Source organism: Myotis nattereri (genome assembly GCF_964212035.1).
Source record: "Myotis nattereri genome assembly, chromosome: 1".
NCBI classification, from domain to species: Eukaryota; Metazoa; Chordata; class Mammalia; order Chiroptera; family Vespertilionidae; genus Myotis; species Myotis nattereri.
Window position 1 is genome coordinate 60252791 of NC_138075.1, and position 12685 is coordinate 60265475.

A 12685-nucleotide genomic window follows, 5' to 3' on the forward strand; every position below is an offset into this window, starting at 1 on the left:
AATGGCAGGAGCTAAAAAACTGGGTGTGTGGTGGCCCCTGACCAAACAGGCTCTGTAAAGAATCATGCTGTGAATTTCCCTTAAAGTGTCAAAGGACCACATGAAACTCTCTCCTCCATTGCTTCACATGTTGCCACAAGGAGTACAGGCTATGCAAAAAGCAATAGTAAAATTTCTCTTTCCTTTTTGATTTCCCATAATATTTATTATTGGCATCACACATTTTATTCCTCAATATAATTAAGGGCTACTCTCTTTTATAGACATAAAACATTTCTGGAAAATTTTAAGCCACTGAATACATGTAAAATACAAAAAATTTTGTGCTCATTAAAGATTTCTGGCCACTTTGTTAATTTAAGAACATAAAAATGTGCTTCACTTAAAAGTATCATTTACGCAAGTAATAATTATAAATCTCTATTGAGTTTGCTTTGAAATGTTTTTAATTTTAGTTCAATGGCTCTACATGACTCTGATTTTTAATGAATCTACATCAATTAGTTTTGGGAAGCTGCTGGAAAGGGAGAAGGGGGAAAGAGAGAGAGGGAGAGAAAGGAATGTTAAGAATAGAAGACAGAGACCAAAAGGATGGTTACCAGAAAGGAGGGGTTAGAGGATGGATGACAACGGTGGAGGGGAATATGCCCAATAACATTGTGATAAATTTGCACAGTGACAGATGATTACTAGAATTAGTTGGGTAAGCACATTGTAAGATATAAAAATGTCAAATCACTATATTATACACTTGAGACTAAAGTAACTAATATCATATTGTATATTAACTAAACTTAAATAAAATTTTAAACAGAATAGTAGAAACTATCAATATTGAAGTAAAACAAAGAAAACTCATCTTTATTGATTTAGTGTACTTCCCTGTACTAAGATACAAAAGGTACTCATTTTCAAAATAGGGGTTTAGAGAGGCAGAAGAAAAATATTACTCAGTACAATTTTGGCATGTGGAGCTTTATCTAATCAGTCTCATTTTCAAAATTATCCTGATTAGTAATTTCTCCACTGACACCTCATTTTATTGTCTGAAAACAAAAAGTTTGTGCAGACTAAAACAAGCTTCTTTTCCTTTTTAACATGGGATTTTATTTCCTGATTCAATGAGACCATTTCCAAACAAAAATTATATTCACTCACATGTTACTGAAAATGGAAAAATGGAGCCATATTGCAAGGACAATATGTGTAGCAGAATTCTGGTTCATATTCGTAGGCAAAAACATAATCTTACCATCAATAGCTATGTGTGTAGCCCATATCAGCAATTTTATCTTTACTTCCCTTTTATATGTAACCTTGGATTCTAATTATCTGCAGCAACATGATTTAGAAAACATTCTCCATCTTAATAAAGTCACTTTTCTTTCTTCCATATTTTAAAAAAGAGAAAAATTCAGAGTATTGAAAACAATGTTTTATCTGTACTAACTGTGAGGAATATGTGGCAAAAAAAAAAAAAAAAAAAAAAATCAGATGCCAATTTTGCTGGCCAGAGTCCCTTTAAAACACGTATGGAATTGTACAGTCACACTCAGAAGGCACCCTCCAGAACAGGTGGTTCTACAGGGAAGTAAGGTTTTCAGCTAATACTTTCAAAAGAGATGTGCTTTTTATAGCTAACTCCAAAAAGACATTCCTCCCCTCCTGACAACTTTCACTACAGAGATTCAGTCTCAAAATTTTATTCCTCACTTTCTTGTTGAATCTTTGAAAGAGAGTATCCATGACATGAATCCATTTCACACATCTCATCCCTATCTTAACTCACGTATGGATCTTGTAGAGGATATCCAATTTCGTGATAAACTCTGAAAACAATGTTGTGTATGTCTGAGGTCTCCTCAGGAAGGCAACACTTACTCATCGACCTCAAAATCAGAAGTCAACAAGAATAAGCACTCAAACAAATAACACACTAATTTCTTCCATCTCCTGAAAGAGGAAGCTTGTCCTAAACAACAAAAAAGGCCACTAACACTAACGCCTTGATATTGAAGTTTTCCATACTACTTCATCTCATATATATCTGATTAAATACTGTGAAAGTCTCATATTGAGACATTTGTTTTATATAATTTTTAGAAATTATCTGAATGAGTAAATTCCAAATTTTTAAAATTTAAATCATTATTTTAAAAAAAAATGTTTAACCCCAAAACTTTCCAGGAAAAAAAAAATCTCTCATTTTGTTTGGTTCATCATATCTCTACTCTCCTCAACCTCACAACTTTAGGGGGTGGGAGTAAAGGTGAAGGGGTAAGTCAATTAAAAGGGGAAACTACACCCTACACATCTCCATGGTAGCTAGGCCAATGCTGGGCATACAATATGCACTTGTAAAAAAGTGTAAACTTGAGCAAAATAAATATGACAGGGCAGGCACACAGGCAGTAGTCACTCATTTATTTAACAAACTAGAGGCCCGGTGCACAAATTTGTGCACCAGTGGGGTCCCTCGGGCTGGCCTGCGGGATCAGGCCAAAACTGGCTCTCCGACATCCCCCAAGGGGTCCCAGATTATGAGAGGGCACAGGCCAGGCAGAGGGACCCCACTGGTGCACGACAGGGGCTGGGGAGGGACGTGGGAGGTTGTCAAGCCAGGGAAAGACTGTGGAAGGGCTCCAGGGTATGTCCAGTCCATCTCGCTCAGTCCCGATTGGCCGGACCCCAGCAGCAAGCTAACCTACTGGTCAGAGCATCTACTCCCTGGTGGTCAGTACACATCATAGCTACTGGTCGACCAGTCAACTGTCTGCGCCCTGGTGGTCAGTGCATGTCATAGCAAGCAGTTGAGCAGCCTTAGCATATCATTAGCATCTTACGCTTTGATTGGTTGAACGGTCAACTGGACAACCAGACACTTAGCATGTTAGGCTTTTATTATATAGGACTAGAGGCCCGGTGCACAAAAATTTGTGCACTCGGGGGGGAGGGGTGTCCCTCAGCCCGGCCTGTGCCCTCTCGCAGTCTGGGACCCCTCAGGGGATGACCACCTGCTGGCTTAGGCCTGCTCCCGGGTGGCAAAGGGCAGGCCCAATCCCTAGGTGCAGTCCCTGGTCGGGCTCAGGGCAGTGCTGATTGGGGAGTTGGGGTGCCGCCCCCTGTCATGCACAGAGCAGGGTGGATTGGGAGGTTGCAATGCCACCCTCAGTCATGCTCAGGGTAGGGCCGATTGGGGGGTTGGGACACCGCCCCCCGTCACACTCAAGGCAGGGTCGATGGGGAGGTTGCGGCGCCACCCCCTGTCATGCACAGAGCAGGGCCAATCAGGGGGTTGGAGTGCTGCCCCCTGTCACTCACAGAGCAGGGCCCATCCGGGGAGTTGGGGCTCCGTACCCTGTCATGCACAGAGCAGGGTCAATCAGGGGGTTGGGGAGCTCACCCCTGTCACGCACAGAGCAGGGCCCATCAGGGGGTTAAGGAGCACCCCCTGTCACTCACAGAGTAGGGACGATAGGGGAGTTGGGGCACTGCCCCCTGTCACACACAGAGCAGGGCAGATCAGGGGGTTGGGGCGCCACACCCTGTCACACTCAGGGCAGGGCCGATGGGCAGGTTATGGCTCTACCCTGTCACACACAGAGCAGGGCCCGTAGGGGGTGGTGGGGGGCACTGCACCCTGTCACACACAGAGCAGGGCTGATCAGGGGGTTGGGGCGCCTTCCCCTGTCCCAAACAGAGCAGGGCAGATAGGGAGGTTGTGGCCCCACCCCGTCACACACAGAGCCGCAGGGTGATCAGGGGATTTGGGCGCTGCCCCCTGTCACGCTGATCCTGGTGCCAGGAGGCCTCACGGCTTCGCTGATCCCGGTGCTGGGAGGCATATTACCCTTTTACTATATAGGATAGAGGCCTGGTGCACAGGTGGGGGCCGGCTGGTTTGCCCTGAAGGGTGTCCTGGATCATGGTGGGGGTCCCCACTGGGGTGCCTGGCCAGCCTGGGTGAGGGGATGATGGCTGTTTGCAGCTGGTCACACACCCTTCAGGGTGGGGGTCCCGACTGGGGTGCCTGGCCAGTCTGGGTGAGGGGCTGAGGGCTCTTTTCAGGCTGGCGGGTGACTGAAGCTCCCAACTGCTCCTTTTTTTCTTTTTTTTTCTTTTTATTCTGGGCCAGCTTTAGCTCTGAGGCTTGGCTCCAGCTCTTAGGCCTCGGCTGCTGAAAGCAGGTATCTGGTTTGTTTGGGTTCTATAATCGAAACACTGTTTAAACTCCGGCTCTGAGATCCCGGCTGGCTGAAAGCAGATTTCTGGGGTTTTGTTTAGCTTTTATATTTGTAACAATGTTTCAAACTGCAAGCTCAGAGGCCGGCAGCGGCAGGCTGGGAACGTTGGAGTCCTCCGTCACTGAAGCAACAAGCCTCATGTTTGCTTCAAGCTGCCTGGCTGCCGGCCGCCATCTTGGCCGGCAGTTAATTTGCATATCACCCTGATTAGCCAATGGGAAGGGTAGTGGAGGTATGGCTAATTACCATGTTTCTCTTTTATTAGATAGGATGTTTACCCTGTGCCTACTTTAGCCTAAGCACTATGCCAGGCATTAGGCATATTAGATGGACACAGTCTTAGTTTTCAGGTAAAATCAAATCAGAAAAAGGAGGCAGACATTAAACAGTTGTGATAGTAATGTTACTGAGATGTCAAATATGAAAGGACCCCTTCCTTAGTCTGGGAATAAGGAAGTTAAGGAAGGCTTCCCTGAGGGACATGTGGGCTGAGCCTTCAAAGAGGGGAGGAGTGTTCTGGGCATGTGCAAAGTCACTCAGGCTAGAGTGCAGTGGAGTACGGGTGCTGAGAGGGGAAGAGGACAAGGTACACAGGCCTTGGATCCTGCAGGGCTCTCCAGGTGGTGATGAGGACTTTATTTTATTCCAATGAAATGCAAAGCTTTTGAAAGGTGCTAAGTAGGGTAATTGCCTGATCAGATTTAAATTTCTAAACCATCATTCTAACCGCTATTTGAAGAATGATTAGGAGAAAGCACAGTGGAGCTCCTGACCCAGATGCCACTACCCAGCTCCCTGCCTCAGTGATCTTCACGTTTTAGTCATATCATGAGCTCTGCTGGATCCTCCATAACATTTAATTTGTGGCGCCTGGTTATATACCACCTGATCACATACTAATCGTCTCCTATTTATCTTTTTCTCAATTGCAGTTGGCATTCAGTATTATTTTATGTTCATTTCAGGTGTACAGCATAGTGGTTAGACACTAATAAAATTTACGAAGGGATTTTTTATCCTCATAACTTTAATTCTTTACTCTCTCTAGTCTTATGTTCTGGATCCTTTTGTATATCAACAAGTATTCAATGAATACTTCCTCAGTAGATTTAAGGCTGGGCTGTCAAGGGTCTTCTAAAATGTGGAACAAAGAACTGGCAGGACTCCCTTGTGGTTTGTGTTTTCCCAGTAGACGTGTAGGAATCTTCTGGGCACAGGGAGGGTTGCACCAAGCCTATATTTTTAGAGTAACCAGTGATGGCCCAGTACAAAATGGTACATGTAGGAGGACCAAGGATTGAGGCTGCCATCACTTTTGTTCTGGAAACAAAATCAGCTATGGTCACTTCCCATCAATCACCTCCAACTAGCTTTCTCCACACAAAAACTGAATCCATGGCCTGTGCTTCACATACATAAGCTGCCCTCTTTTCCCCAGTCCTACTCTAAAGACTCAATTGTGAAGTTCATATGTTTCTCAATAGCTAGAGGTTGCAGGGCACACCTATAGGCTTATTTATCTCCTAAGTTTGGAAGATTGCTCTAAACCCAATGTCCTACAATTAGAACAGGGGTCCTCAAACTACGGCCCGTGGGCCACATGCAAATACAAATATTGTATTTGTTCCCCCTTTTTTTTTTTTTACTTCAAAATAAGATATGTGCAGTGTGCATAAGAATTTGTTCATAGTTTTTTTTAAACTATAGTCCGGCACTCCAACGGTCTGAGGAACAGTGAACTGGCCCCCTGTTTAAAAAGTTTGAGGACCCCTGAATTAGAATGTTGCTGCAGTCAGAATGTTTCCCTGATTTTAGTTAAAGAGATAAAGTAATAGAGAACAAAGAGAATAAGAACCAGAGAAAGCTTACTTTAAGTGTCAATAGTTTGCCAAGTTCATACCTTTGCAGCCAGCCGACACTCCATCACCCTGATGTTGAAATGGGAGGTTGCTGCCTTATTCATTTCCACACAACTGTTGGCAATCACAAACACTGCTCCACTGGGGAGTTTCACATCAGTTGCCCTCAGAGGGCTAAATTCTATCAACTTGGCCTATTGGAAGAAAATTTCAGAAAATGTTTAACCATTTATGCACTTATTTATCTTAGTAAATTTTTTCCTAAAAATGCATTTACCATTCAAGTATTATTTGTTGACTTCCAGTTACTGTACTAGGCATAGAAGATACAACAGTGAATAAGACAGACACTGTCCCTGCCCTCATAGAGCTTCCAACCTAGTGGGAAAGGCAGTCAAGTAGACAAGTACATTTCCAGGTTGTGTTACAATGGTTGTAAAGGGCAGGGTGCTATATAGACACATACTTAAAACACCTGATCAGATATAGCCTAGAGCGGGCTCACTTGAAAAAAGGGGAAATCTAAACTGAGTCTTAGAGGATGAGCAAGAGTAGGACAGGCAGAGGGTATCTTTACCCAAATAGGATGTCAAGGTGAGGGAAAAGCATAAGCAAGCTCAGAGGTAGAAAAACACCACAAGGTGTTCATAGAGCTTTGGAAACTGAAAATTAGCTGAAGCTTAGAGTTTGAAGGGGGAGGCATGGTGAAAGGGTAGATACGAGGGGTAAAGCAGGAGTCAGATTGTAAAGTGCTTTGCAAGCCCAAAGAATTGGGACTTTGTTCAGATCTACATCTAACTTACATTAACATCAGGACTCATGCCATCATGTCTGCTTGTCAGGTCTCATCCAAAACACCCAGAGTATTTTCTTAGCATTAAACCAAATTTCCTCATGCCTCATGTCTTTGGCTTAGGGGAATCAGCAACAAATATTCTTAATAAGAAAAAATCCAGGTATTCTGGGAAAATAGCCAAGCCTGTAGGAATCTGATGAAAAACTAAGAAAATATTTTAAAGAAATGTCTGCTTCAAATGGATAAAGGACTTAAACATAAGACGGGAAACCATAAAAATACTAGAGGAATCCATAGGCAGCAAAATCTCAGACATATGCCGAAACAATTTCTTCACTGATACAGCTCCTAGGGCAATGGAAACTAAAGAGAAAAATAAACAAATGGACTACATCAAAATAAAAAGCTTTTGCACAACAAAAGAAACCATCAACAAAACAACAAGAAAGCCCATTGCATGGGAGAACTTATTTGCCAAAGTTATCACCAATAAGGATTTAATCTCCAACATTTATAGGGAACTCATACAACTTAACAAAAGGAAGATAAACAACCCAGTCAAAAAATGGGCAAGGGACCTAAATAGATTCTTTTCAAAAGAAGATGTAAGGAAGGCCAAGAGACATATGAAAACATGCTCAAAGTCACTAATCATCTGAGAGATACAAATCAAAACAACAATGAGGTACCATCTCACACCTGTCAGAATGGCTATCATCAACAAATCAACAAACGACAAGTGCTGGCGAGGATGTGGAGAAAAAGGATCCCTTGTGGTGGGAATGCAGACTGGTGCAGCCACTGTGGAGAACAGTATGGAGTTTCCTCAAAAAACTGAAAATGGAACTCCCATTTGACCCAGTGATCCCACTTCTAGGAATATATCCCAAGAAACTAGAAACACCAATCAGAAAGGATATATGCACCCCTATGTTCATAGCACCACTATTTACCATAGCTAAGATTTGTAAACAGCCTAAATGCCCATCAGCAGATGAGTGGATTAGAAAACTGTGGTACATCTACACAATGGAATACTACGCTGTGGTAAAAAAGAAGGAATTCTTGCCATTTGCAACAGCATGGATGGAATTGGAGAGCATTATGCTAAGCGAAATAAGCCAGTCATAGAAAGATAAATATCACATGCTCTCACTCATCTGTGGAATATAATGAACAACATAAACTGATGAACAAAAACAGATCCAGAGACAGAGAAGCATTGATCAGACCGTCAAACCTCAGAAGGAGGGAAAGGGTAAGGGGGAGAGATCAACCAAAGGACTTGTATGCATGCATATAAGCCTAACCAATGGACACAGACAGCAGGGGGATGAGGGCATGAGGGGGGGGGAGGTATGGGGGACAATGGGGTGATAAGGACACATATGTAATAACTTAATCAATAAATAAAATAAAATAAAAAGAAACTAAAAAAAAATGACTGCTTCTACTTTGGAAATGGGCACTTTATGACCAACAACCCAAAACTTGTGCTCTGTCTAAGGAGTTGATAGCCAGGGGGAAGTGGTATCTAGCTAAGGAATTCATTCCTGGCTTACTGTCAACATTCTTATCCCCACCGCTGAAACCCCAAAAATGTTGACAGAGAAAAATGATACCAAAGAGTAAATTGTAAAAAGAGGGGTTGTGAATATATGTGGTAAGAAAACTAACATTTGGGTTTAAAACCAACAAGAGATTAGGAAATGCCATGAGATGAAGTGATTTAGGACGAGAGAGGGAAAAGAGGTCTCAACAACTAGGGAATTGAGAAATCATCCTAACAATGAATTAGGAGGAAGAAAAAAAAAACACCTAAACACAAGAGAAAAACAGACTTGAGGGATGAGCCTGGAAGCTTAAGGGAAAGGTGATCAACATGAAACAGAATAGGTGAACTGGTGGTAGCCCTGAATTACAAAGAGGAGGAGAAAACCATGCTACAATAGAGTCTAATAGAATAGACTGCCCAAAATCGAGCATGCTAGCGATCTCATAACCTTCCTCTCTGTGTGAGCTTTCCCTAGCTGATATTTCCAAATAGCTCAATGCCACCTACAGTTCCTTCTTCTGCAAGAAATGATATGGACTGGTCCATCCCTCCTCCTTCGGTGCCAATATACCGCTCACTCTTGGCACAGATTTCCGCAAGTTCCACCTGGAAAAATAAAAATTGATTTGCATCATGAGTACAATCATAATCTATTTCTCACTCATTGCTTTTTTAAAAATTGTAATGTATTTCCAAGAGACAGGAATGGAGAGGGGGAGAGAGAAACATCAATGGGAAACACTGACCAGCTGCCTCCTGCAGAGCCCCTACTGGGGATTGAGCCCACAACCCCAGGTATGTGCCCTGACCAGGAACCAAACCGGCAACCTCTCAGTGCATGTGACTATGCTCAATCAACTGAGCCACACCAGCCAGGGCATAGCATTCATTTCTTATTATAGGCATGACAGATAGGTTTGAATTCCAATGCCAACTGTGAGCAATTGATAGTAGTTGCCTGGAGCACTGGGTGCCTGGTATGGGATGGAGACAGTGACTGTGCATGCCGTGTACTTACTACCCTTAAAAGACTCCACAGGGCAAGCACTTTCTCCCATCTTTCTATTTGTTCCATCCCTCTCTAGACTGGTATCATCAAAAATCTCCTATGTGCACTGATTCATTTCTGCCTCAGTGCCCTTTGTCTCCCTACAATGAACTATTCCACAGTCTCCCCACAGCCAAAGTGGGGTCATCTGACTATTTCCCAATCTAAATTAATTCTGTCTCTGTGGCATTTCCATTAAATGTAAGAATCAGAATTAATGTAATTTCACTAAACACATCTTCAACCAAGATGAAGAGGCCCAAAATATGAACACATTTCTAGTATATCAAAATATCTGTTTAAAAATCTTCAGTGGCTTCTTATTGATTAAGTTTAAACTCCTTAACCTGGCATTTCAAAGTCTTCCAAAAATATACAATCAATGTGTATACTAGTATATGTACCACTCTTTTCCAGTTAGATTTGTCTCCTTGACCATTTCACACAGTATGTCTTTCTCTCATGTAAATCTTACTGCCATTCAATACCCAGCTTATTGGCTATCTACTATAGACAAGTCACTGGGCTGGCACTCAAATCTGCCTCCATGAGAGTGTCCCTCAAATATTGTTCCCACTATAGTATCCCCTTTCTCTAAACTCCTACAATGCTTACAATGAGCATACCTATTTACTCACTCTACTATTTTATATTTATTCATTTTCTCTTTCTTCTAAGAATTGATTCAGGCCCTACTTCTCACCTGTTTTGCTGGAAGATCCTCCTAGAGTGGTCATTCTGAAACACTGCTATGATCATCTCTTGCCTGCTTGGTTGCCAATGCCTTCATGCTCAGCCTTCTCAGCATGGGACACAAGGTCTTCAATGACTTATCCCTTGCTCATTTCTCCAGCCCGTTCTCCCACCACTAAACCCATAAACCCTAAGTTCAGGCCATCAGGAATACTGAGCAAATGCTGTTCTTCATCATCCCCAGGCTCTCTCGTGTCTCAGTGACTTTTAAAATGTGATTTTCTGTCCTCCTCGCTCAGTATTCCTCTGTCCAGCATCCCCCACTAGTCATCAGGATCAACTCAAGCACCACCCAAATGCACACACACACACACACACACACACACCACATAACCTCTCTCCTGCACCCTGTAAACCTTATTCTCGTTTATCAAACCAGCTTTAAGTATGGGTGTTCTGGTCTCTTGATCCACCAATCTATGAGCCCATGCAGTGCCCAGATCAGAACCCACTTAACATGACTGGATCAAATAGTGTTTATTATTGTTCTTTAATCATGTTAGGTTTCAATCACATCAGTTTGCCCCAAAACACTGTCAGTCCTGTAAGAGATAAATAAAGAAGGTGTTTCTTTTGTATCCCCTACTTCACACAATGCTGACCACATAGTAATTCAGTATAAACATGCTGTTTTCGCTTTCTGAGAAAGCTGCCCAAACACCACCTAACGGACTCTGTGTTATATTCCTTGTTGGTCATGTGGATTCACTAACATTAACTCTGCCTCGTGAAACAAGGTAAATTTGGGATTTTGATATAATGGGCATTGCATGTGGCCAGCTGAATACAAAACCTCTCTATAACAGGCACATTAAAAATAAATTAATAATCAAAAGGTTAAAACACTTGGATTTTAAAATGTAAAGAAGCAACTCCAGTGAAGAAGTTTGCACAGCATTCAATGAGGAATGACCAGACATGAGTTCCCACCTAAGGGTGACCCTGGACCAGTGTGAAAAGTCATCCCCACACAACCACAATGACAGCCACACTTACATACTTACATACTCCTTATCCCTTTTGTGAGCATTACATCCTTGAGGCTCCAAACAACACTCTGCTTATCCTCATTATACAGATGAGGACAATGGAACTTGGAAATATAACAGAAAATGGAGGAGCCAGCAATTGAGTCCCATCTGCCTGACTCCAAAGCCGGTATTCTTTTCACACTGAACTTCAATTACTTCTCCCCACAAATGAAGATAACAGCACCTTTATTTCCACTACCTCAAAGGAATTTAAAATGACAAATGAGGTCACCAAAATTTAAGTATTCTCCCTCTTAAGAGGAAACAAATCTAAAGCAGTAAGAAGTATTTATTCTCACTTTTTTAAAATTTTTGATGTATGGCAATAACTGAATACTTTAATAGAATTAGGAGGTTAATTTTTCAGACTATCTATGTAGGAAGAATTCAGAGGGCCCCAAAGTCCCCAAAATCTCTGTCAAGTCCCCACCACCTGCAGGGCTATAGACATCCCTATGGCCTTACTACCTCTCATGGTAAATTCTAACAGACAGAGTTCATGACTGGACAGACAATACCCATGAGTCCTAAGTGTGAGGAAACAAAATGAAAATACGGAAGTTGGAAGAAGAACGATGACTTGTTTTCCAGTCCCCGCAGAATGCATGAGGAATTCAGCAGTAAATACAGAGAAAAGAAACCAATACCCAGTGCTTCCAAATCTTGGTTAAAGCCCAATTAGTTGTGTTACCTTAAATACATTTCTTAATTTTTTCATTCTTAATTTTTTCAAAAAAGTTTCCATTTCTTCATGTACTAGCCTATATAATAAAAGTCTAATATTCTGTGTCCAGTCGTCCAGTGGTCTGTTCAACCAATCAAAGCATAATATGCTAATGATACACTAAGGCCGCTCAAACTCTCACTATGATGTGCACTGACCACAAGGGGGCAGATGTTCTGACCAGTAGGTTAGCTTGCTGATGGTGTCCAGCCCATTGGGACTGAGCAAGATGGGCCGGAAACTCCCTGGAGCCCTCCCACGGTCCCTCCCTGGCTGGCCAACCTCCTGTGTCTCTCCCTAGCCCCAATCGTGCACTGGTAGGGTCCCTCGGCCTGGCCTACACCCTCTTGCAATCCGGGACCCCTCCGGGGATGTCGGAGAGCTGCCCCTTGGTGGTCAGTGCACTCTCACAGGGGGAGCACCGTTCAGCCAAAAGCTGGGCTCATGGATGGCAAGCGCAGCAGCAGTGGTGGGAGCCTCCCTAAGCCAGCAATTGGACATCCCCTGAGGGCTCCTGGACTGCAAGAGGGTGCAGGCTGGGCTGAGGGATCCCCCCACCCCGAGTGCACAAATTTTGTGCACCAGGCCTCCAGTTAATAATAATAGTTTTAGTAGGTAAGATTTACTTAGCACTAACTATGAGTCAATTACTATTCTAATTGTCTTGCATGAATT

General features: G+C 42.8%; 1 protein-coding gene across 2 annotated transcripts in view; it reads right to left on the reverse strand.

The window, feature by feature from the left end:
- The window catches only part of GALK2 (galactokinase 2), a 156253-nt gene that overhangs the window by 52078 nt on the left and 91490 nt on the right, over positions 1 to 12685 (reverse strand). For both annotated transcript variants that reach the window (XM_081109163.1, XM_081109162.1), the window contains exons 6-7: positions 8962 to 9060; positions 6145 to 6297 (exon numbers count right to left, since the gene is read on the reverse strand). In XM_081109163.1, the coding sequence (XP_080965289.1) occupies positions 6145 to 6297; positions 8962 to 9060 (252 nt within the window). The remainder of the gene's footprint in view (positions 1 to 6144; positions 6298 to 8961; positions 9061 to 12685) is intronic.